Here is a 23,928-nt window from a genome sequence, read left to right on the forward strand (position 1 = left end):
TATATCCCTGGTGCACGGGTAGTGAATTTGTCCTGTTTTCAAACTGTTCCCTTGTCGGGCTTTGGGCCTATTGAGGAAAACCTGCCTGACCCTTCTTGTGCTATAAGTAGATAGATACTGGGTGAATACAGAAGTGTCACACCAGTCCTTTTACTTCCACTGCATGTAACTTGACAGTAGTCTGACATTTCCAGAATGCTAACGAGCGTTACCCTGTATAGATTTCTACCATCCGGCTAAAATGACATGTGAAACAGAGCCATCCCTTGGTGGGGGGGAGCAAATTGAGGTGACCACCCTGGGCTCTGCATTTTGGGGGCCCCGTGGAGAGTGCTGTACAGGCCCTGCCAAGGGTGCCACCACTCCACGTGGCTGCTGTGCGCCGCTGGCTTTGCGCTCTGACCGCTCACCACCCCCACAACCCTGCACAGGCCCTGAACAGACTGATACGTCCCAGGCCTTGCACACTCCCAGGGTCGGCTTTTATGTCAAATTCATTTTGAACTTGGCATGGTGCCTACTAGCTTTGGGTTCGTGTATTCAAGACAAACGTAAAGGCCCCATTCTGCTGTTGCTATTCAGGCACTTCTCATTGGCTTCCAAAGGAGTCATACTGAAACAGGAATGAAGGTTTGAGTCCTAATAAAACAAACAAGTCTGAAAAACAGAGCAAAAGGCCAGTGCTAGTCATTGTCTGAGCAAGGCTGAAAGCTGGCCCTCTGCACAGGGATCAAATTCACCTTGTTAGGAAGTACTTGGAGAAAGATTATGATAATTAGCAGGACTGATATACAGTTAAAATCTAAAGCACATGAAAGACAAGGCTGAGCAAAACCTCCCTTTCTATGGCTGAGTCAATCATGTTTGAATTAAGGCAGCATAAAGAATACTTATTTTGGTTGCTCCTCAACTAGGAATCGCACTGTGTGAATGTCACACCTACACAGCAGGGCTGTATAAAGACTGCTTAAGTCCCATTCAGCCCCAAACCCTTAACACAGGATTTCAGCAGTGTATAAAGCCCTATGCCCCAACTTTTTTCATGGGAGAAAACTCCATCCACTCTCAAGGAACTGACTTCAGTTTTTAAAGTAAATAACAAAGAGGGGAGCTACAAAAGTTTAAAACCAGTTTCTTTGCTGGTGTAACTTTCTGGAGGTGGCTTGTTTCTTGTTAGCAGCGAATTTGTCCCTTGATGGTTTCAGAAAAATCTAAGTTATATGGCATGCGTATATATTATGTAATATTCATTTGAATATGTGTATATATGGCCAGTGTGTTTCTGTCAATATGCATATGTGTGTGCACGTGGATGCATATCAATGAAAGCAGGTTTCTTTTATGCACATATGTGTGAGTGTTGAGAGGTGTAACACTACTGTATGTTTGCAGGACAGCTGGAAAATGACACTGGTTGTAAACAGGTAATGGAAGAGATCACTGCAGCATCACAGTCAAATCTGGAGAAATGCAGACAGCTAAATCCAGCCAAATCTAAGGAAAAGCAAATAGAAACGTTGTTAAACAATATATTTTTTGCCTTTAAGGTCTTCTAAATCTTTTCTTTGGCTATCCTCCATCCCTCCCCCTTCTTACCCAGTTTTTTACCCCAGCTATAGTTTTCTTGTCCTCCTTTTCTAGGGTCGGGGGTAGCTCCATCTCTCATATCATCCCTTGCCATCTTTGTTCCCCTTGACAGCTTCAGCACCTCAAACCTCCATGTCCCAGCCTTGCTTCTACAGTTGCTTCCTATCTTTTTCTATCCAATGCTTACATATAAAATATAATGCCTGCTAGACAGCAGCAGCCCACCTGCCCTGTGCTACCAAACCTTCCTCCTGTGATGCTCCCCTGAAGTGAGTCAGCAACAGCAATTTCCTCCTCTGAGTGTGTCAGTGTATTCTGTGTACTTCATAGTTTCATATTTGTTAGGGGCTGGAAGGGACCTTACAGATCACTGGGTCCACCCCCCTGCACTTGGGCAGGAAAGACCACTGGGGTCAGATGACCCCGGCAAGATGGACATCAATACTTGGTGTCTGTTATGTCTTGTTTAAGCTGTCACCCCTTCAGGGGTGGGGGCGTCTGTATTTTGGGCTCATTGCAGTGCTGAGCATACAGCTGTCACTCCAGATAATTGAGAGGAAGGATGATTGTGTAAATCAAAGCCCTGAGCTAGAACTCAGGAGATTTGCACTAAATCTTGGTTCTGCCACATACTTTCTACTTAACCCTGAGCAAGTCACCTCACCTGCCTGTGCTTTCCCCTTCTGTAAAATGGGGATAATGTATCTTCCTTTTTCTCCTATTCTTATCAGGAACGTAAGCTCAAAGAGGAAGATCAGAAACCTAAGCTCAAAGAGGAGGGGCTGCCTCATGCTGGGTTCGCTCTGGGCCTAACACAGCTGGATTTCAATACTAAATGCTACTTAGTACAAATAATTAATCCCAGACCATGACTAGGTCCTATGATAGCACAGCTCCATAACAGTGGGAGCCAGCACTGCAGCGTGCTTAGTTTTGACCTGGCCCCTTTCTCCTTAGGCATCCAAACGCCCAGAGTCATAACAGGCTGACATCTGGCTTCAGACCCCAGAATCGGGTGGGTGTTTTCTTCCTCCGGCCTAAAAGAAAAGCAGCATCACAAGAGAGTCCAGGAGAAGCCACTTGAGGAAAGGGAATCATAGAAAATGAGGGTTGGAAGGGACATCAGGAGGTCACATCCAACCCCCTGCTCAAAGCAGGACCATCCCCAGCTAGATCATCTCAGCCAAAGCTTTGTCTAGCTGGGTCTTGAAAACTTCCAAGGATGGAGCTTCCACCACCTCTCTGGGTAACCTGCTCCAGTGTTTTACTACCCTCCCAGTAAGAAAATTCTTCCTAATATCTAACCTAAACTTCCCTTGCTGCAACTTCGGCTGGTTGCTCCTTGTTCTGTCATCTGTGGATTCACATCCATGCCCAAAACTGGCACGTGTCTTCATGTGTCCACTCCCACGACTGACATGTCTTTATGCGTCCACTCCCACGACTGACATGTCTTCATGTGTCCACTCCCAAGCCTAACATGTGTCTTCATGCGTCCACTTCCACGACTGACATGTCTTTATGTGTCCACTCCCACGACTGACGTGTCTTCATGTGTGCTCTCCCAAGACTGACACGTGTCTTTATGTGTCCACTCCCACGACTGACGTGTCTTCATGTGTGCTCTCCCAAGACTGACATGTATCTTCACGCGTCCACTCCCACAACTCACATGTGTCTTCATGTGTGCTTTCCCAAGACTGACATGTGTCTTCATGCGTCCACTTCCACGACTGACATGCGTCTTCATGTGTGCACTCCCAAGCCTGACATGCATCTTCATGTGTGCACTTCCAAGACTGACATGTCTTCATGCGTCCACTTCCATGACTGATATGTCTTTATGTGTCCACTCCCAAGGCTGATGTGTCTTCATGCATCCAGTTCCAAGACTGACATGTGTCTTCATGCGTCCACTCCCACGACTAACACGCGTCTTCCTGTGTCTTCCAGCTTTGCAGAGCTCACAGCAGCACCCACGGGAAGGGGGGAAAGGAAAAAAAAAGAAAACGAATCCATGGTCAGAGGCAAATTCCTCCTGCTGCCTGCCTGCCTTCCTTCCTGCCTTGCTTCCCAGCTCCCCTGCCTCTCCTGCACACGATGCTGGCTGTCACGGCCGGGGAGAGCGAGCAGGGAGAGAGCCAAGCAGTCCTGCCCGCGCTGCTCGGCTTGGCGGCCGGGCCGGGGAGCGGGGAGGCCGCGCGGGGAGGGAGGGAGGCCGCCGGCTGCTCCTTGCATTGACGACGAAGGCCGGGGCGGCCCCTTCGCGCGTCCCGGGCCAATCGGGGGAGGGATTTGGGTCGAGCCTCTTGCGAGCCTCCCCCCGGCGGTCATGTGACGGGCCCGAGTACTCGCACTCCGCTCGCGGGGCGAAAGGACACATCAGCAGCTCCGCCGCCGCCCGCGCACCGCCACCCGCCGGCCCGGCCCGGCCCGGCACGGCCCGGCCCGGCACGGCACATCGCTGCTCCCTCCGCCCGCACGGCGCAGGTACGCGGGGGGGGGGGGGGTGCGCTGCGCTGCGCTGCGGGCGGGCGGGCGGGCATCGTGTTGACAGCAGAGCCGCAGGGTTACTGCCGGTCATCCCGTGCCGTCCCTCCCCGTCCCTTCCTTCCCTTCCCTCCCGCGCCTGGAAACGCAGCGTTTCCTCCTGGAGCAGAGGCTGCTGCAAGAAGCGGCAGCTTCCCCGAGCCGAGCAGGGACACGCGGGTCCGCTTCCCTGCACCAGGCGCTGCTGCATGGGTGCCTCCCCGCGCCTCTCCGCGCCGCGCCGCGCCGGCGAGTCCTCCCCCGGCCCCCGGCCCAGCGCAGGTGCGAGGCGACGGCTGCCGAGCGGCTCCGCAGCGCTTCCACATGCAGGGCCCTTGTGCGGCCGCCCCAGGAGCGGGTGCCAGCCCACCTTCAGGCCCCCGAGGCAGGGGAACAGGAGGCGCGCGTTTTGCCGCGCTCTCCTATCTTGAAAAACCAAGTGGAAAAGAGTTGCCAGCCCAGCCCGAATGGGGGCAATCCCCCCAAATGGAGGTGGTCCGCGGTCCCCGGGGCAGCGTTGTCGGTCCCAGGAGAAGGCCAAGCTGCCAAATGTTGGCATGGCTTTCCAGCAAGCTCCTTGGGGGTTTTGAAGCCTTTGAAATGCAACTCGGAAATGCAGGCGTTTAGAGGCATATGTGCATTCCAGCCTTTTATTAGCTCGCGCCCGGACAGGCAGCTGCTAAGCAGAACAATGTGGCGGGGAGAAAACAACACGGAGGGCTCTTCTGAGAGTTGGAGCCGGGCGCTGTTAAAGCAGTTGCTTTGTTTCGCCCCAGAGACGGCTGCATCCCACTGCTCTCCCTGGTCACATCTTCCTGACCCCTTTGGGAATGCTTTGTATGACTGTCAGATAGAAATATTATTTTTTATTAGTCCAGTTAATGCCTGTTTCTTGGGCCGTACCTCCAGCCCAAACGCGGGGGAGGCTTTTGGTCATTACAGTGGCCTCCAGTATAACAGAATCAAGGCCTGATCCTGCATTCCTCGCATACCTAGAAATCCCTTGACTTCAGTGGGAGTGTAAGGAAAGCAAGATCAAGGCCAGAATTTAAAGAGCTCAGCAAGCAAGGTTCGCTTGGTGCCTAAGTGGTCACATGTTTATGCTAAGTGGGCACTGATTAATGTCCAGCAGGATTGGAAAAACAAGAGGAGTAGCTGGTCTCTGACTAAAAAGCGTTGTTTACTCCTCCTTGTTTTACTTTTTCTCCCCCATTCGGTCCTGTCTGAGGGCTCAGGTTTATTCCCAATAAATTCAAGGGTAATTTTGCCATTTATTTCCGCGGGAGTAAGAATAGCTTCCTGATTGAATGGACATTTAAAACATTTCACAAAGGACTTTCTGTTTCTGTGCTGTTTGCACTTTCCATTTCTGTCTTTTACTTACAGACACATGAACAGCCTCCCCCAACTCTCTTAGCAGAAATGCCATGTGTCATCATGCACACACACATGCATGCGTGCATGCACAAACGCGCGCACACACATGTGCGCGCACACACACACACACACACTCCCCAGCTCCCTTTTGCGTGCAACACGATTGGTCATTACAAGATCACTTGGAGGTGGTAGTTGGAGCAAAATGCCACAGGGGCTAATTCCTCCTTTCTGCCCAACTTTAAATTGTAGCGGTCGCTGCCTTTGGTGCAAGCAAGACATAAACACGATGCTATGTGACTCTTCACTGGGAGCCAGTGAAAGTCAGCTTCAGTCTCTGCTTCGCTGGTCGAAATGCAGGGTGGCTCAGCTCCAGGACTTCTGCTTGGGGTAACAGTGGGCTTGCCTCAAAGTCAGGATTTCACCTGTACTCTCTTAGCCGTATTGCAGGTATGCTGACAGTGACTTTCCCCGTCAGGGATGATTAGACTAAGGTCGCAGAACTTGGGCACTCACCTCTCTCTGAACTTCCTCATAATCAGCACATGCGAGTGTTTCATTATCGGTTCAGAGAAACAGATGACTGACGGGGCTTGCAAACCAGGAAATCTGCAATTGAGCTTTTTGGTCTCTTTCTCTTGAACTGCCCCTGCCTTCCGACCTCCACGCATCAATGAGGAAGCTGTGTCTTTAAGAAATGTATTTTTACTCTGCTTCCTGCAGAATGCTAATAGCCTGCTGCTGACGGAGCATGTGAGGGTTGTTGTGTAAAACAGCTCTTGCTGTGTTAGGTACAGATGGAGTGCCTAGATTTCCTTTTTATTTCCTTCTCAAAGATAGAGACAGAGGCAATTTGCCGTTCAGCCAGCAGAGATCCTCTGGGATAATCATGATAACCGTTTCCTAGCTTCCTCCAAACTAGCCGCTATTGACTATTCATGGAAAAATGTCTAAAGCGTTGCAACGAGCCCGTGGAAAATGACAGAGTGCAAGAAGCCTGACTGGCATTTCCTTCACACTAGGTCACATGCCTGCTAATTCACACACACACACAAAGCCTCATAGGCAGATCAAATGACTTCTATCTCTGCAATCCGCATACCTTCCACAGAAAGGGTTGTTTTATTATGTACATATACAGCTCTGTTTTCAATCAGTCACCTTGAGCAGAGCAAAGGACTGAGAGCCAGTGTTTGGCTAAGTCTGCCTGTCTTCATTTCAGCTCTTTATAGGCTGCCTCATACAGCTGTTAGCTCAAGGAAAAAAAAAATTCTCAACCCTCCCAGTGAGTTTGCTATGCCCAAATTGAGAACTGCAGGATTTGCATTGCCGTCAGTGGGAATTTTGCCGGAAGGGTGACTGCAAGATAAAAGTTTCACTGTGCAGTCCCTTATTCATCCGATTTCAGGGTGACTACCCACAGGAGTAAGGACTTGCAGGGTCAGACATTCAAACACAACACAGTCGCTGGCTGCAGGTCACAAGGAGTTGAAATCCTAAGTGAGAGCTTGTTCCCAATACAGGTCTTCCCAGTTTAGAAGCTGGCATAACATTTGGATCATCTCAGGGCTGCGTCCATACCCAAGTGATAAGCAATGCAGAGTGATGGGGTGAAACCAGTAACCAGCTGGCTTGCCAGTCCAGGGTAATTAGCTCAGTGTGGTGCCAGCCTTATTAAGGGCAGCGCAGGTGATGCACGTTGACAAACTGATTCATTACATATGGAAGGGAAAATCCTCCCAGTAAATGCTGAAGCACAGCAAATATTTTTGGCTCCTGGCAGATTGATCCTTGCATTACGCTGATTAGCCTATATTTGTACAACCGAGAAAGTTAAAAATAAAGTCAGTGGAAAGCTACAAGATAAGGCAAGGATCTCAGTAGTTTTATGGGCCAGGAGTAATAAACTTCATTTTTATTTGTTTTTTGGTGGTAAAAATTCTAACACTTTTTTTTTCCCCCTCACTCCTTTCTTTGGCTGTAGTTTTCATTGTTCAGTGCAAGACCATAAGTATATTTCCTCTTGCCAGTAGTATCCTGGAAAGGAGCTGTAAATCTAAAGACGACGGAGTTGTGAAACAATTTCGGAAAGAATTCTTTTGCAAAAGTATGGTGCAATCTTGGAAAATGCTTAGGCACTCAAAATCCTTTAGGGGTAATGCAGCAATATCAAAGCATGTAGCAACATGTGTACTCAGTGAAACTGGATGCCTGGGACTCTCATTTGAGTCAGGGAACTTAGTAGGTTTAATATATGGTGATGAATGAGTAAAGCTGACTTCTGACTCTCAATGTTTTTGTTGTCTGCAGGCAGGCTTTCACTTGAACTTCCCCTGTGTGGTATATGCTGTTGGAAGATCCCTAAGAGATTATCCAGGAATGGTGGATCACTTGCTTCCTGCTGATGAATCTTTTTCATCCACAAGGTCCATGGTTGGATACTTTGGGGACATGACGGCAGGAGGGAGGTCCTACCAGATGCTGCCCTCACCTCTGTCGGAAGATGACAGTGATTCTTCAAGCTTTTGCTCTTGTTCTAGCCCTGACTCCCAGGTTCTCAGCTCTAGCTATGGCAGCACATCTAGCGCTGAAAGTCAGGATAGTATTTTAGACTACTTATTGTCCCAGGCTTCCCTGGGGAACACCCCTGCCTCTTGGTGGGACAAAAGGAGACTTCAGCCAGTTGTGAAAGAGGAGTATTTTAGGATGCCTGAATTTGCAGTGGATACGGAAGATAATGGACCATTTCAGCCCACACTTGAGGAGATTGAGGAGTTTCTGGAGGAAAATATGGAGTTGGAGTTCAAGGAAGGGCCTAAAAATGAGACCAAGGACTTGAGAGCTTGCAGCCAAGTTTCTGTTGCTTCTGTACAGCAAAAAGACCATATGGTATCCAACGCTAGCTTAAAGGAAAGTAAAAGTGAACAGTTGAGCAGCCCAACAGAAGGTGGCCATGTTTCAAATGGAGCAGTGTCTGCGGAGGGTGGAATACCTGTCATGCTTCAAATTCAGCCTGTACAGATCAAACAAGAATCAAATACAAGCCCAAGCTCACAAGGACCAGCACAAGAGAATATTAAAATTGCACAACTCCTAGTCAACATTCAAGGACAGACCTTTGCGCTTGTGCCACAGATAGTTCAATCTTCCAATTTGAACTTGCCCTCCAAATTTGTCCGCATAGCACCAGTGCCCATTGCGGCAAAGCCTCTTGGGCCAGGAGGCATGATCCAGGGTCAGACGGGCATCCTCGTGGGTCAGAAATTTCAAAAGAACCCTGCAGCAGAACTCATTAAAATGCACAAATGCTCGTTCCCAGGCTGCACCAAGATGTACACTAAAAGCAGCCACTTGAAAGCCCACCTGAGAAGGCACACAGGCGAAAAACCGTTTGCATGCACGTGGCCGGGCTGTGGCTGGAGGTCAGTACCAGGATGCAATTGTACTGTGCATCCTGCCAACATCTCATTCACTCTGTGTAATTTGCTGGTCTACCAGTGTTGAGTTAAGCCGATTTATACACAATTGCTGTTCTTGGAAACCTGTTTGGTCAGTTTTGGAACGAAAGCTCTTCTCTTCCTGTTAGATAAGGCAGGGACTTTGATGAATTGAATAGCAGAGCATCCATTGCCTGTTAGTATTAGCTGTACAAATGTATAAAAAACCAACAACTGCTCCAGTGATTGGTATCCTATTTCATAATGGGCAGATTAGTCTTATTACTGCAGGCATTGTTTGGTGTAGTCATTGGTTCTATTGCAACATACCATCTGCAACAGACACTAAATTGAACCAGAGGTACCACTGGGACACACAAAGCAAAATGAGTCATTGAGGCAAAGTAGTTGTTATAGATGAATGTGTGTGTTTGTGTGTAGCTTCCAGCCAATGGAGATCATATGTCATCACTGAGGAGCCATGGTTACCATATGTGGTTAATAAGCCCGCAGTAAAATTTTTAAAAATATGAACAATTTTATGCTTTTCAGAAAAAAATACCTAGTCTGGGAATGGTGCCCCATTAAATCTAAATCTAGTTTTGCTTATTTTACCAATTTGTTTAGAAATGCGCCTTAGTGACAGTCAAGAAGTATCGCAAGGAAATGCAGGTATTATAGTAAAGATATTCAGAAGGAATGGCTAAAACATTTCTATCCAAACCTTAATGAAACATTGGGTTTGTAATTCGCCAACATATGTTGTGGCTAGTGTCAGTTTCCTTGAAAACTATTGGATGGATGAAAATCCCCAAGTGTTTGCTTTTCTGATGAAAAGTCAGATTTTTCCATGAAACCATCCACCTGTTTTCCAGGCTTCTTGAATAACAAGCCTGTTTCTTAAATGCAAATGCACTTTGTGCAGGATGATGACAAGAAAATGCTGTGTAAGATCCCTTCTGTTAAACTGAACTGAGAAACATGGCAGAGCATCTGGTTAGGAAATGGGTCATGCTTGTTGCGAAGATAGGTAAAAAGTAACAGGAAACATCTGAGTAAAATGCAAGTATGCAAGATATGTGGCAATTAGGGATGGGTGAATTGGTTTGAGGGAAAAGGTCAGAACTAGCCTGAATCTTCTGTTCCTCAAACTAAACATGCTAAAGTTTCTCTATGGCTAAGAAGTCTGAGCCGATCATCGGGACTTAATTTCTTTTTGTCAGACTCATCCCTTGTCATTTCACCTGCATTCCACAAACAGATTACAGCCTTCTCCTGTGTGTTTCTCACGGATGACATTTGTAAAAAAAAAAAAAAAAAAAAAAAATGTGGCCATTCAAAGTGACCTGGTATTCCAGCTGAGTTGCTCAGCTGCCATCAGTCACATAAATCACATGACATTTTTCCATGCTCTGATTGAATGAATGCAATCCTTTTTCTTTAGTTCTTGATGTAAATGCTTGCAGCCAGTCAATTTGAAAAAGTGCCTCCTCCTAACACTGGTGTGAACAAACTTGACACTGGCTTTCCGTGGATCATGGCATAATCAAAACTTGATGGCACAAAATCTTTGTGGAGAACGAGTGAGAAAGGGCAGCAAATGTGGCTGGTCATGGCTTCCTTTAAAAATCTGAATGAATGTTGGTGGGAAACTGATGTATAGTGTTCAGCTCCCCTGCCATGACAGTGCTCTGAACAGTATAGCTAAGGTCAGAAGATGACTTGTTAGGGTCCTGATATTGCCTCTTTTGATAGCCATAACCAAAATACCCATTGATTACAGTGGTGCAAGTTCATATCCCATGATTTGGATTGTGACTTATTTCCTGTGTGGCGGATCTTTTATGGATGTATGCTAGCAGAGAGCTGGCATGTTTCAGCCTGCCAATCAGAAGTGCATGTTCAGGAAAATGTAGAGAGTATAGACCAAATGTTCTTAGTGTGCATCCCATGGAATGACACCAAGGGCGTATTTAGCTTCTGTAGGTCCACAGTCTACAAAGGCTTGAAGTTCAGAGTGAATGGGGTGTATAAAAATGCCAACTGGACAATGGGAGGCCATGTAATGAGAAGTACTGATCAAATTGGTGCATGCATTTAAATCTTGCAGTTTAAAGAGCCAAATGCTTGTACCCTTCGACAGCCACAGCTCTTTATGGATGAGAGGCCTTGTAGAAGTGAAGGATGAAATAACTTGCATACAAAGCTGGCTTGTCTCTGTTCACAAACAGCTGTTGGAAGAGTTTCCAGACTCCTTTCTGCATTGGCCAACTGTGAGCCAAGCAGAATCCCAGCTCCAGAGACCCCCCAAACTTTGCATCATTTCTCATCCAAGGCCAAAATCTTGCAGCTGGAGCTCATCACCGATACAGAGGAGGGAGGGGACAGGTTTTCAAAGGGGCTGTTGCCTTCAGTTGCTGACGCCTTCAGTACAAGCCTGACATTCCAACAAGTCCCATGTGTTCTTCTCAGACATCAAAGCCAGATCTGCAGCGACATACTCTGCTCTAGCCCTGCAAGCTCTGAATTACATGGGCCCCCCCTTTCATCAGGAAAACGTGTTTACCCTTTCCAGACATTTGGCGAGCGCTGTGTGCTCCCATGACTTGGTGAAGTACATCTGGAGTCCCACTTCATTCCTAGTTTTGTATCATCCCAAATGAATTTAAGCGCTGACCTATTGCTGGTTTTAGTCTGGTTCCTTTGCTTTCTCTCTTCCGGCTGTGGATATTTGTTTTTCAACCAATGCATTTCAAATGGGAGTTCACCAAGAGGAGTCATTTAAAAAAAATGTTGCTGGTGTAATTTGAGCCGTAGCTGTCGGGGGTAAAAGCTTTTCCTTCTTCCTGCATAGGCAGAGCAGTTAAATTAAGAGGCACACACCACACTGGCTAATGCAGAACCCTGCCAACCTCTCATTGCAATGAGTAGCCAGTGCTTTTCAGTCTTAGGCACCGTACACCAGAGCAGTGTAGAACCTGCCAATAGTCCAGTATCATTTTGTACTGGTCAGCTCACTGATCCATGGCATAGCAGGTTACAGCTTCAGTTCCTGGAGGTCAGTGGCTAATGCCTGCTCCTTCTGAGAAAGGCAAAGCCAGAAAGTCTAACGCCAATCTCTGACCTCAATGCACATGGGTGCTATTGTGTAAAGCAAGCAACCCATCTTGCTCCCTTCAAGTGGCCGTGCTGTGTCCTGAAGCATGAAAACAAGTTGCTTGTACACACTTGGCTCAGTTTACAAGGCTGTAGTTATTAATCATCCTAGGAGCAGCCAGACTTCTTGAGCAGTCCCGTTATGTTGTTTCTCTCAGTGACATGTTGCTACCAGGTGTTGTGTAGATTGACAATACCTTGTTTCTAGCCATCCTATCTTCCACTAGCACAGAATGTCCCCCTCCTGCTTTCAATGTCAGGAAGATCCTGTGATCTTTCTTCACCCTATAGCTGTGATTCTCAACCCATTTAGACTCAAGGCACCCCTTGAAAAATGCCAGTTCTTAGTTTTCACTTGACTTTTGACAGCAGAGCAATTTCTTTTGTTGCAAAAAAACTTAGAAAGCCCACAATAGGTCAGAATGCTTTTAACATGCTGAATTCCTATTGGAAATCTCTGGATTTATCTTGTGAATCATGTTTGCACATCTATCAATGCTAACATTGTGTGACACCCTGCAGCACTCCTGAAAGGATCGCAATGCACCCCAGGGTGTTACACACCCTGGTTGAGAATCATTGCCCTATAGTCTTCAATACTGTATGTGGCAACTTCAGTATAAACATATGCAACCTACTGAGCTTTGGGAATAACAATTTCAATGGCTCATAAACCATGCTGAGGAGTCTGAATTAGGAGTGACCTCCCAGGAAGAAGATCCAGACACTGACATCTTTATAGTCAGGTCACTGGAATTTCCTGCTCATTTTCTAAGACAGCCCAAATATGTGAATAAGACCACTGAGCATGATTTGTAATTGCAGTAAGCCCTTTTGCTCTATATAAAAACATTTAATTCTGTGTAAAGAGAGCTCACCCTGCCAGGGCAGTGCTTTTCTCAAGCCATGTAAGTGCACACAGTGCTGGAGAACACAGGGGGAGGCCTAGGGAGATATGCTTGCCATCACCCTTCTCTGGGTAAAGATCTAGGTGACACGATCTGAGCTGATATTGCTCACTGTTACTTGTGTTACAGTGACTCCCCAAAGCCACAGTCAGGTTTGGGTCCAGGTTGCAGTAAGTGATGCCCTGACCTGCATATACAAAAGAGAGGTGTATAAAATAAATGGGCTGGACAAGACCAGTTGTGTTTTCCCTTTCTCATAATACAAGTCCAAGAAGAGTCAGAGCACAAAGCAAACCTTAAAAGCCAACAAATTTAAAGGGACCAAAGGGGATACTTTGTTAGGTAACTTGCAGCCAACCTGTGGAACTCAGGACGCTCGGATATTTTTGTCTTATTGCTCATTTTGGTTCTGTGCCTTCATGCCCCTCTGTGATGTTCCCAAAGTGTAGTTCAACCCTCAGCAGCTGAAATAACGACAGTCTCCAAATTCTTTTCTATTCCAGGGTGCAGATCTTTTAAATAGCACTTTTGAACATTGCATTTAAATTCTGTTTCCTCAAGTCATGCTCATCATTGCTATTCAGCCAGCTGTGGGGCTGCTTTGCTTCTGAATTTGAATGGGAAACTGAATGCTGAAGGGCCTCGTCCTAAATCCACAGTAACTTTACCTTTCAAATAAATCCCTCAGGTGGAGATACTCTCATCCCTCCCCATAGCCAGGGATGAATGAGAGACAACCCTAAAATAAACCTTCCTATCTCCCTGGATATGAATTACTCTCTGATCCTACAGTGCATGCCACAGTCCTGGATGGTGCCTATGTTTCTAATGAACTGCACCCAAACTCTAGATTCAATGGGCGTACATTATCAGTGAGCTCTGTTCCTATTCCAGGACTGGAAATCCACTCTGAAAATTAGAAATCTTGCTAGATTCATAGTTGGCGTGCTCTGAGGATGGACACTTGAAGTCATAAAGCTCATCCAGCAGCTCTCCAAAATAACCTGTTGGACCTATGAAAGATACAACAAGATGTAACCAATCCCTGCTACCATGGGTCTCACTCAGGAAGAAGCACTTTGTTTAAATAACTCGAAACAGGTCCCTGAATGGAGGTGGCAACTGAGGCTGGAGACAGGGAATGAGCTAATAATGGCAGTAGATGTATGTGAAGGGTGAATCTGGCTCTTGCAGTTACGATGGGGTTTCCAAACTGTGCCTGCCTTTATGTTGGAAGACCTGTGTTGCATAATTTGGGCTGATTACTCATCAGTGGGGTCTCTTTAGCATTTGCAATCTCCTTCCATTTGGAATTGCTTCATTTTCTTAGACTTTGAGGCCATCACATTAACTCAACTGCTGCCTGCCACTGGCTGTAGACTTCTACCAGCTTCCCTGTTCTAACATTTGGGTTGTTTTTTATAAACACACAGGGAGCCGGGGGTTTATTTCTGTGTGCCCAGTAAGTTGATCCTTCCAGGACTGCTGGGTAACAGCATTGCAGCATTCCTGCCTCTTTAACTAAGGGATTCATTATGAGGCTAAGTTTATTTTTATCATATTAACTCACATTAGCTTCCAAGGCTTAAGTAACGCACACATCTCCAACATGTGATCCTTCCCCCTTCTCCCTCGTGCAGTTTTCAGAGCAGTCCTCTGTAGTTCTCTGAGTTTTTCATCATCCTGTATTCCACTTTCTCTTTCCATTATTCAGTACTTTTAACAATTCAGCGGCTTGGACAAGGCAGCCGGGAAGCCTCTGGCTTTGCTCCTCAGTGGCTGCAAGGAGCAGCCTCTGGCGTGAAGTTTGGTTCACTGATATCTCTTCCTCCTCAGAAAGTGTCTACCTCCCTTGGCAACCAGATCAATTCCTTTTCCAACATGCCTGATCCTATGTTTGTCAACTGGCCGCTGTGGTGTCCTGGGAAGTCCACTGCAGCTTTCAAGCCGTGCATGTTTCCATCCTCTTCCTTCCCTGTCGAAGGGCTCCAAAAATTGCTCAGAGGCCAATTAACTCCTGGCTCTTTAAGAGAACTCCTCCAAGGGCCAGCGTAGTGCTGGAGATTCAGAGGCTGTTCCTGGCAATGCCAGAGGCTCGGGTTCACTTCCAGGCTGCAGTTTTGCGTTTCATGGCTCACAAAGCTTAGGAGTATTCTAGATGTAAGTGTTCTCAGGACCTCAGGGAGGAGGGGATGTCTTATCATATTCCTGGTTAACCCCTAAGCAATGATTAAGGAGCATGCTAATGGCCTTCATTCAGGAACCATATCCATTTGTTCTTAGCAGCAAGGGTGATACCTTCATCATAGGGTTTCCAGGGCCAGGGTGAGGTGTAAAAATAGGAAGAAAACAAGCAAGGGGAAGCTCCAATAAAGAAACGTCTAAAGAGAGGCCCAATGAAACGCCCACCTCTGAATGCCCAAGACCTTTAGGAAAGTTTGGGTCTGTATCTGGAGCTGATTTTGCAGCTGGGCTCTCTCTCTGTAGAGGAGAGTGGGATAACAGCAAGATGGAACCAAACCAATCTGAGATAAAACACTCCGATTTCTGCACCACTTGGCTTGCGACCATCAGCTGGAACCACAGAATCATCTCAAATGAAAACGTTCATGTGGAAACTTAGTCTTCCGGCAGGACAGACTTCCTTCCACGAGCCAGAAAGCCTCTGTGCACCAAGAACCTGGGCTCTTTATTCCCTCTATAAAAACCGTGTGTTTACCCAAGTGGTGATGTGATGCGTTGTGCCACAGAGTCACATTTTCCCATGTGTTCTCCCCCCCGCATTTATTCAGCAAATGCCCATGACTTCATTTATTTATTGTAAATAAACAGCTGATATCCTTTCGTGGGAGCTCTTTTTCTGTGCCACTCTTTGTTACTCTCTTGGCAGCAAACAGCGTTACCCTTTGTCAGATAGCAATTCTTTTGCACCCACCCAGAGGAGGTTATTTTAGCATAACGTTGGTAACCCCTCAGCTCCCAAAATCGGAACTAAAAGATTAGCTGGTTTATCTGAATGTTATGGGGCCTGTGAGGTTCACAGTGGCTATTCAGGGGATTTTTTTCCCATAGTTAAGGGTAGGAAGTATCCAAATTCCAAGCTGTGTGGGGTTTGGATATGGTGCTGTGATGGTGTGTGCACACATTTGCAGGTGGGCATTTGGATAACCATCTTACTGCCTGTCTGCTGTCATTGTCATGAGTTTGAATTGGAATATGTTGCAATAAAACTGAGCGATTGCTTTATTATTACCTTCTGCTGGATGGAATGAGAACAGCTCTGGTGCCCTGTTCTGCTAACAAATGATCCCCCCTCAACTCAGGTGCATGGGCTAGTTCAGCAGGAGAAAGTTCTAAGCATGTAGCCTGGGACCACTGGGGTATTATGACAACTTTCAAAAATCGGCAATGGATGTCTAAATCAGGCTCTTTCTTTTTTAAATCTCTGCTCGCAGGTTCTCCCGGTCAGATGAGCTCTCCCGGCACAGACGCTCTCACTCGGGCGTGAAACCGTATCAGTGTCCGATCTGCGAGAAGAAGTTTGCGCGAAGCGACCACTTATCCAAGCATGTCAAGGTGCACCGGTTCCCTAGAAGCAACCGCTCCGTGCGCTCAGTGAACTGATTGGTCCCCACTTGGCTCCTTCTCGCCCATCCGTCCCAGAACAGCCAATGACAGCACTTTGCTCACCATGTTTCTAGTGATAATTTATTGGTCTTCGCTGTTACTTGACACCATCATGTCTGAATGTTCTGTGTCCTACCAACGTGATTTGAGAACAAAGCTCTTTTGGGGGGAACTTGGGGAGGGGGGGGGGTTGTTGTTTTTTTTTTTACTATTATTATTATTTTTATTTTTCCTTCTCTCATGCCCTTCTTTGCTGCTTCTTCCTTTGGAAATTACAGTGTTTTATTTTTAGCTGTTTTCTGCTGCACAAGGAAAATTTATGGGCTACTTGCTGCTGGTTAATTATAGTTCTGGCATTCCTGAGGCCTCTGCTCGTGGACAGGGCCATTCTTTGTGAGTTTTCATTAAGCTGGCCTATCTGTCCAGTTTGGAAACAGCAAATTCCTTTTGGAAAAAAAACAAAACCTTTGTTTTTTTGCTTGCCTGAACCAAGCATGTTTTTGAGGGGAGGGGGAGGATATTGGAATTTGTGACCCTGGTCCAGTCGCCCTGATTCCTCCGGCCCACCGTCCTTCAACGATCCATCAGAACTCAATCAACAGCTCTTGTGCTCCTGGGATCCTGGATCTGATGGCACTTTTAGGATGAACCCCCACTCTCAACCAAACAACAAAGCTCAGACCTGGTTCTGGAATGAGGGCCCATAATTGTACACGGCACATGTGCTTTTCATGTTATGTGGTCAATGTACTGCCAAGTATAGAGTATGGCTATGTGTTTAAATAAGCAAAGCATAACCTTGGTTCTGGTTAAAACTATCCTTTTCATTAACAGAGGGAATGTTGCTTGGTGCTTTGAGCAGGAGAAACTGGGTATTAGGCCTCATAGGTTTTATTCCAGATTTTGCCTCTTTCTTGCTGTGTGACCTCAGTCCTGCAAGATGTTGGTCCATCTCTGGGAAAGCTGTGGACCTCTTGAGGGCCTGGAGACTTCAATGAGAAAGAAATGTGCTCAACCCAGCAACTTTGAGCTATGAATGTCTTTTTGCCTTGGTTTTCACATCTGTATGGTAGGAGTAATAATACTTATATCCCACCCAGGGGAAGTTGTGGGCTTGATTACTGTTTGTAAAAGCACTTTGAGCTCCTCAGCCAAAGGGTGATATGTAAGTGTTAAGTACAACTCTTATTATTAACAGCCCTGTCAGAGCTCCCTGCAGCTGGGGCAGGTGATTGGGTGGGAACGGTGACCAGGAGAAACAAATACACGTGGTAGCTGGCTAAATGGCTAAGAAGGGAATTTTAAAGGATAATCAGAGAGTAGCAGCAAAGCGATTATGTTTGTATTTCTCTTTTTTCTTTTTGTTTTGCTTTTCCTTTTGAACTCTGCCAATTGCAAGACGCTTTTGAGCTCAGTAATTAGATATGATTTTAGGAAGGATATTGCGTTTCCTTTCCATTCACAGATGGCATCCCTTTGTCTCTTTTGTCAGCAAAATGGGAAATAAAACACTGCAATTCTTGCATTAGTAGGTAGTAATGGAAAGCATACTGTATGTAAGTACCTAGATAGAGCTAAAACGACCTTATTTTAGGAATGCATTCCTTTTGTCCTCTAGAAATTAATATAAAAGAACTATCTTCTATTGACTGGTTTATCTCACATCCTATGAATGTATGTAAATAAAACTGTACATAGATGCATATCTATATAAAATATCTTTTAATAACATATCAAAATTTGTGTAAATTGGAAAAATATCTATAAAGCCCATGTACATAAGTTACAATTCTGTATATTTTCTTTTGTTCTTCATAAAATATATTTACTTTGACAATAAAATGAAAAATGGAAATTTTAAATAGCCTTTTTTTTAATGATTTTTTTTTTCAGTTATGTTTGTGAGGAGAAATTAGCTCCAGCAGTTTTGTTTCCCCTGTAAATAACCTCTCAGGCACTGGGTGAAAGGTGAGCATGGAATTAGCCCACAGTTGGTATCAGGAACTTTTCCCCTCTACAGATGCCCTAGATTACAGGCATGATGCTTGTTCCGGCCATGTGCTAGGCATTGGACCACTGCTCAGCAAAGACCAAAGCTCAGACATTCTTGGGAGTCCTAAGATGTTTCTGCTCACTATTCTGTTCTTGATAAACTCCCATGCCATGTTTTCTGGCCACTGTGGTACTGAAGTGGGCATGTGCCTTCTATGCTCTCTGCTTGCCCTGGACCATATTGCATTTTTGGTAAAAATAGAATTAACTAATGTAGAGCGATCAGAGTTTAGGACATGGAGTCTAATGGGTAGTTTGAAGTACTAGGACACCATGGTTCTATTCAGTTACTCTCTATGTGAACTAAGGCAAAGTACTTAATCTCCCCATCTACATAATACATCACACAGATATTCCAAGGCTGAATTTGTGAGCTCCACAGATGAAAAGAGCCAGATAATCTCCTTACGAGAGGTAATAATAATAGTTGTAGGACTAGTCTGTAAGATTATCAGTCTGTAGGAAGACCCTTCCCGGATATACACCAGATTGCAACACTAATACATGTTCTTCATTCCTTGTACCCAGCAGAATAGTACAGGGGGGTTGTAGTATCGAGGTATAGAACTCAAGCCTGAGAAAAAACTCATTCTTGCAACTACATCTGCCTCTTCCACCCAAGCTAAGCATAAAAACAATGTGCTTGTGTTCTGCAGATAAAGATGCTTTGAGTCTATTGCCTTTCCACTATTGGAAGAGGACACCACTAGTGTATTTGCTCTTAGAATTATATCTGCATCAATGTGGGAGCTGCTCCAGGACTCAGATCTCTTTCCCATATTGTTTTGACTCCTATCCCAAGCAATGAGCACTGCTGGGGGCTAAAAAGCATCCTTTTCCCAAACTGCACATTACATCACCCAAAAAAACTAATGCGACCCAAGCCTTTCCACAGTTTTGACTGGGGTTACAAAAACCCTGTGTGACACACAGTGTAGCTCAAGGATGTGCTCATCTAGGGTTCACTCACAGCCATACGTTGTTATCTCATGAAATGTGGCATGATCATAGTCCTAAGGACATGAGGTCTAACAGCATTAGTCTGCTGGTCATGTGCAGGGCTTGGATAGTAAACATTCACCTAGACAAGCTCCTTTTCCCTACCCATTACATATTAAACCAAATACTTTATTTTAACAAACTCAGCCTTCCCCATCCTATTTGGAGTTCTGCTATTGCTATAATTGCAAGCTGCTTCCTAGGCTGCTGCTGTAGAAGATATTTAAAGCTGAACTGGAGTTACCAAAAATACCTTTGAGGACTGCAGTGCAAAAATGAATGGTTTTCCTAATTCTGTTTCAGGCCCTGTCACCTGTGAGAATCTTTTACTTTGCATGAGATGACCACTTTCTCATATTAAACATGCACCTATTTAGACAGGTATGTGACTTTTATGCAAATGGTATCTGTCCAAAGGAAAATGTAAACCTGTAAACAGTCTACAAATTCTCCTCAGAAGCAAAAACCATTGTTCTGGATGGAAAATGATGTTCCTTCTGAATGACAGTCCATGGTTTTCCAGTTTGTCACAAAATTTGGAACAGTCTGAAAAATTCCAAATGGACTTTTCAAAGCTTTGCATTTGCCACAGAATTATTTGCATCCTTCTACTGACTGCCTCTATAAGCTGGGATCCAGCAAAGGGCTTAGGCAGGTATTTAACATTAAGCAAGAATCCCACTGAGATCAGTTAGAGCTAAGTCCAGACAGTCAAAAAGCCTGAGGCTGAATCAATTCATTCTTTGCAAGTTAGTTTAGGCTGCACAAATTAAATTGAGGCACAAGTGAACAGACATTTACCTTTGATTCAGGTAACGCAGCTACATGCCTACAGTGGCTCAGGCCAGAAGCTGGGGGGTGCTAGGGCATGGCTCTCTGGTACAAAGCCAGCATCGGCTGTGTGTTCGCTTCCTCTTCCTGCTGCCTCCAAAATCTCTGGGATTTGCAGTCCAAAATCACAGCAGCAGGATTCTGCAGGGTTGCTTATCATCACTTCCACTTCCAGCTTCCAGAGTCCTTTGGGATTTGTAGTTCACAGTTGCAGCTAGCAGTAAGTTTGAGTGGGGAAGGGGTGTTTAACACCCCTCCCTGGCCCTTCCTCCTCCCTGCAGACCAGGCTGTATCCCAGGCAGGTTTGCCCACCCTCCCCACTGCCATTCCCTTGTCAGCCAGCCCCCACTGCTCCAGCCAGGGAGAAGAGGGGTGGGGAAAGCCCTGCTCTCCGGGGCAGACAGCACAGCCCAAACCAGGGCTGCAAAGCATGCTGGGATGCTGGGGGACTGTGATTTAACTTGAACCAAGGGGTCTGGTGCAGAAGTTTCATAAACTGGTTTGACCCAAATCAGTTAAATCTGATACTACATTTGGTCAGGTTTATCTTAAACCAGTTTTAGCCATTTTGAAACTGGTTTATGTGCACAGAGCTTCTGTTCTGTTACAGGTTTAAACCAGTTTCTGAGCACTTAAACCAGTTTATGTGTAACTTCTGTCCCTAGCCCAAGACTATCAACAGGCTTGAAGTTAAACACACATTTACTAAGTGCTTCAGTGGATTCAGGCCATAACTGGAGACTTCCTTACTATGTCTCTAATTCAGCAAAGCTTTTCAGAGCGGGCATATGTCCTCCACTACTTAACAAGGCACTTAAAAAGACATTTTCATATATTGCTTATGTCTCATTAACTTCTGTCACATTTTGATAACATGAATAAATATCTGTCCAATCCTATATCTATTCTATAGCGTAACAATTACGATACTTTCCTAAGGCTTATTTGTGCTTTGATGTCTTAAACCTTTGTCTCCTGTTTCAACTATAGAAGGCAAAGAGTAATAAAAGGGCAGGCTACTAAATAAGCGAAGGTAAGGATGGGGATTGGATCATAGAATCACAGAAAATGAGGGTTGGTTCGGACCTCAGAAGGTCATTTAGTCCAGCTCCCTGCTCAAAGCAAGACCATCCACAACTGTATCACTGTATGAAGTCAGGTTGTGCTGATAATTACCATGATGGGAAGAAGTGCCAATAAAAACTAGGTTGCTGGTATCCTGAAGTCAGTATTCATTATTTACCCAGGCAAAACTCATTAGGACTGACCCACTGCTTGCTTACAACAATTTTAGGCTGGTGTCATTCTACTGGCATCAGTGGAATTCATTGAGAGTTTTGCCTGATCAGTGACTAAGGCCCAGATGTGGAGCAGGGAGATCCGTGCAAATCAGCCCCTGACTTCCATGAAATGAGTCATGAACTTAAGGGTGGCAAACCTGGCTCTCTAGTAAGGATTTTAGTGTTTGGCCAGTATCATTTTTTCCCCTCGTTGTCCTTGGGGAATGCTATACACCAAGGAATGCTGCAGTCTCTCTGCTTCTTCCTCCCCATGTCCCGGGAGTCCCTTACATACAGAGCATGTGCTGGCTCGAGGCTGGGCTGTTTCTCCTTTGCTAACAGGCCTCTCTGTACATTTAATCCAAACAAGCAGGTGACTCCAGTGTAAAGCAACTGGCAGGGAGCTGAGGTTAATGATTACAAAGAACCCCTTGCTGTTATGTAAGCTTTGATGTGCTATAACATGGGAACTCAGCTGCTACAGCTCTTGCGCCCTGCCACTCTGTTCAAGAGAAATAGCAGAGATCTGCCAATGCACACAGAAAACCATACAGAGGGGTTTCTTTAGAAACTGTTCTGGGTGGGATGGGGTGGGAGAGGGGGGTGGTCCTGGCTCCCTCTGCCTGTTAAATCCGCTCCTCTTTCAGCAAATGTTACGTGTGTTAAAATGTCAGTTGTTCTGTTATACAGAGACATCACGGGTGGGGGTGCCTTGAAGAGCGCAACCCTGATTGGTGCTGGGTCCTTACTCAGACTGGAGCTGAGGGCACTTAGAAACTCACTGTTGGTGCTCAGCCCCTCACCGAATTGGCCTTTAGCATCTGATCCACCAACCCAATGGGAGGTCCTCACTGACTTTGGTGGAAGTCAAATTACATTACAACAATACTTGTCTTGGCCCGTGCTGTGCGGGGATGAGGTCTGTTACTAAAGTTCCCTGCAGTTTGAAACAACATCCGAGAGGTTTCCAACCAGAAGGAGCAGAAGGCAGGCCTGTGTGTTTCTGCTCACTTCTCAAGCCAAAGTATTATGTAAAAGAGGCATGAAAGATGTGAATGACAGTGCTTTGAAAAGCAATGAGACAAAGAATTGAATTTTCCACTCAGCCCACCGATATACCAGTCGTGAAGTCTTGCCGTGCTGATCTCGGTGGAGTTAGGATGGTTCTGAAGCTGGTGTAGATGAGAAGTGAATTGGGTCTGTAGATTTTGGCAAAGGCCAGGAGAGCATGAGGAAGGAAAAAAATGAGGTACATTGACAAAAAGGGAGACAGTATTTTCCTTCTTGAATAAGAGTAGAAGCTTGGGCTCCATTTATATAGGAAAGACATTTCTCTGCTTGACTATTCTTCAACATTAGAAGATAGCCAAACTGGATCCAGTGATAAGAGAGCCAGCTCCAGGCAAAGGACCCCAATTTTCTCTTCCCACCGCTGAAGATGTCAGTGTGTGCGATGTCAGGCAAATCACAGCATTTCCCTATGCCTCAGTTTCCTCATACATTAAATGGCAATAGTCACATTCACTCACCTCACCTGCAAGGTCTAAAGTTTAATAAAGTGCTTTGAAATCCTTGAATTCAATAGGCCAAAAAAGCATCTGCCCAGGAATTTTTAGCATCTTCCCAACCGTGGCGTCTACGCACGTACCAGGAGCAGCACGTCACAGAAGTGCATACTATTATTATTTTATACTACATTGGCACCTGCAGTTCCCATTGACTGACTTCCACCAGTAGGGCTGGGCCCTAATAGTTGATCCAATGGAACGACTGCAAATAGAAATATCAGGCTATTGTGCTGAATAGACTCCAGGCATTTTAACAGAGCAGCTTTTCAGTAACTCGAATGTCCGGGCTTGGCTGCCGGAGAGCTGGCTTTTTCTGAGAATTCTATAAATGGCAGGCAGGTAGTCATACACATTTGTGTTTTCCCTGATGTGCGTTATTTTTCCATGGACAGCATGTCCTAGATCTTAGCAACCTGGCTGGAACTGGATTCATTGAGAATGGCAGTCCCCAGCGGCAGATAATATGGCAGGGGGCAAAATGCTTTCAAGTTTTATTGCACCAGAGAATAGGATAATACAGCCAGTGCCACTTGAAAATCGAGTTGTGTTAGCCAGGCAAAGAGACATAATGTGTGGG

At 45.7% G+C, this 23,928-nt stretch overlaps 1 protein-coding gene across 1 annotated transcript; it reads left to right on the forward strand.

Moving 5' to 3' along the window:
* Positions 1-3,955: 3,955 nt before the first annotated feature.
* Positions 3,956-18,483, forward strand: KLF15 (KLF transcription factor 15). The gene is made up of 3 exons (XM_019499650.2): positions 3,956-4,077; positions 7,804-8,915; positions 16,450-18,483. Exons 2-3 carry the CDS (start codon positions 7,873-7,875, stop codon positions 16,616-16,618), a joined length of 1,212 nt encoding a protein of 403 aa, XP_019355195.1. The 5' UTR covers positions 3,956-4,077; positions 7,804-7,872; the 3' UTR covers positions 16,619-18,483.
* Positions 18,484-23,928: the final 5,445 nt, after the last annotated feature.

Source organism: Alligator mississippiensis, chromosome 12 (assembly GCF_030867095.1).
Source record: "Alligator mississippiensis isolate rAllMis1 chromosome 12, rAllMis1, whole genome shotgun sequence".
NCBI lineage: Eukaryota > Metazoa > Chordata > Crocodylia > Alligatoridae > Alligator > Alligator mississippiensis.

Excerpts from the sequence above, each read along its gene's own strand:
- KLF15 (XM_019499650.2), top strand. The coding sequence starts at position 7,873 with ATGGTGGATCACTTGCTTCCTGCTGATGAATCTTTTTCATCCACAAGG. Across the intron at positions 8,916-16,449 it reads TGGCCGGGCTGTGGCTGGAG|GTTCTCCCGGTCAGATGAGC; the intron begins GTCAGTACCAGG and ends CTCTGCTCGCAG.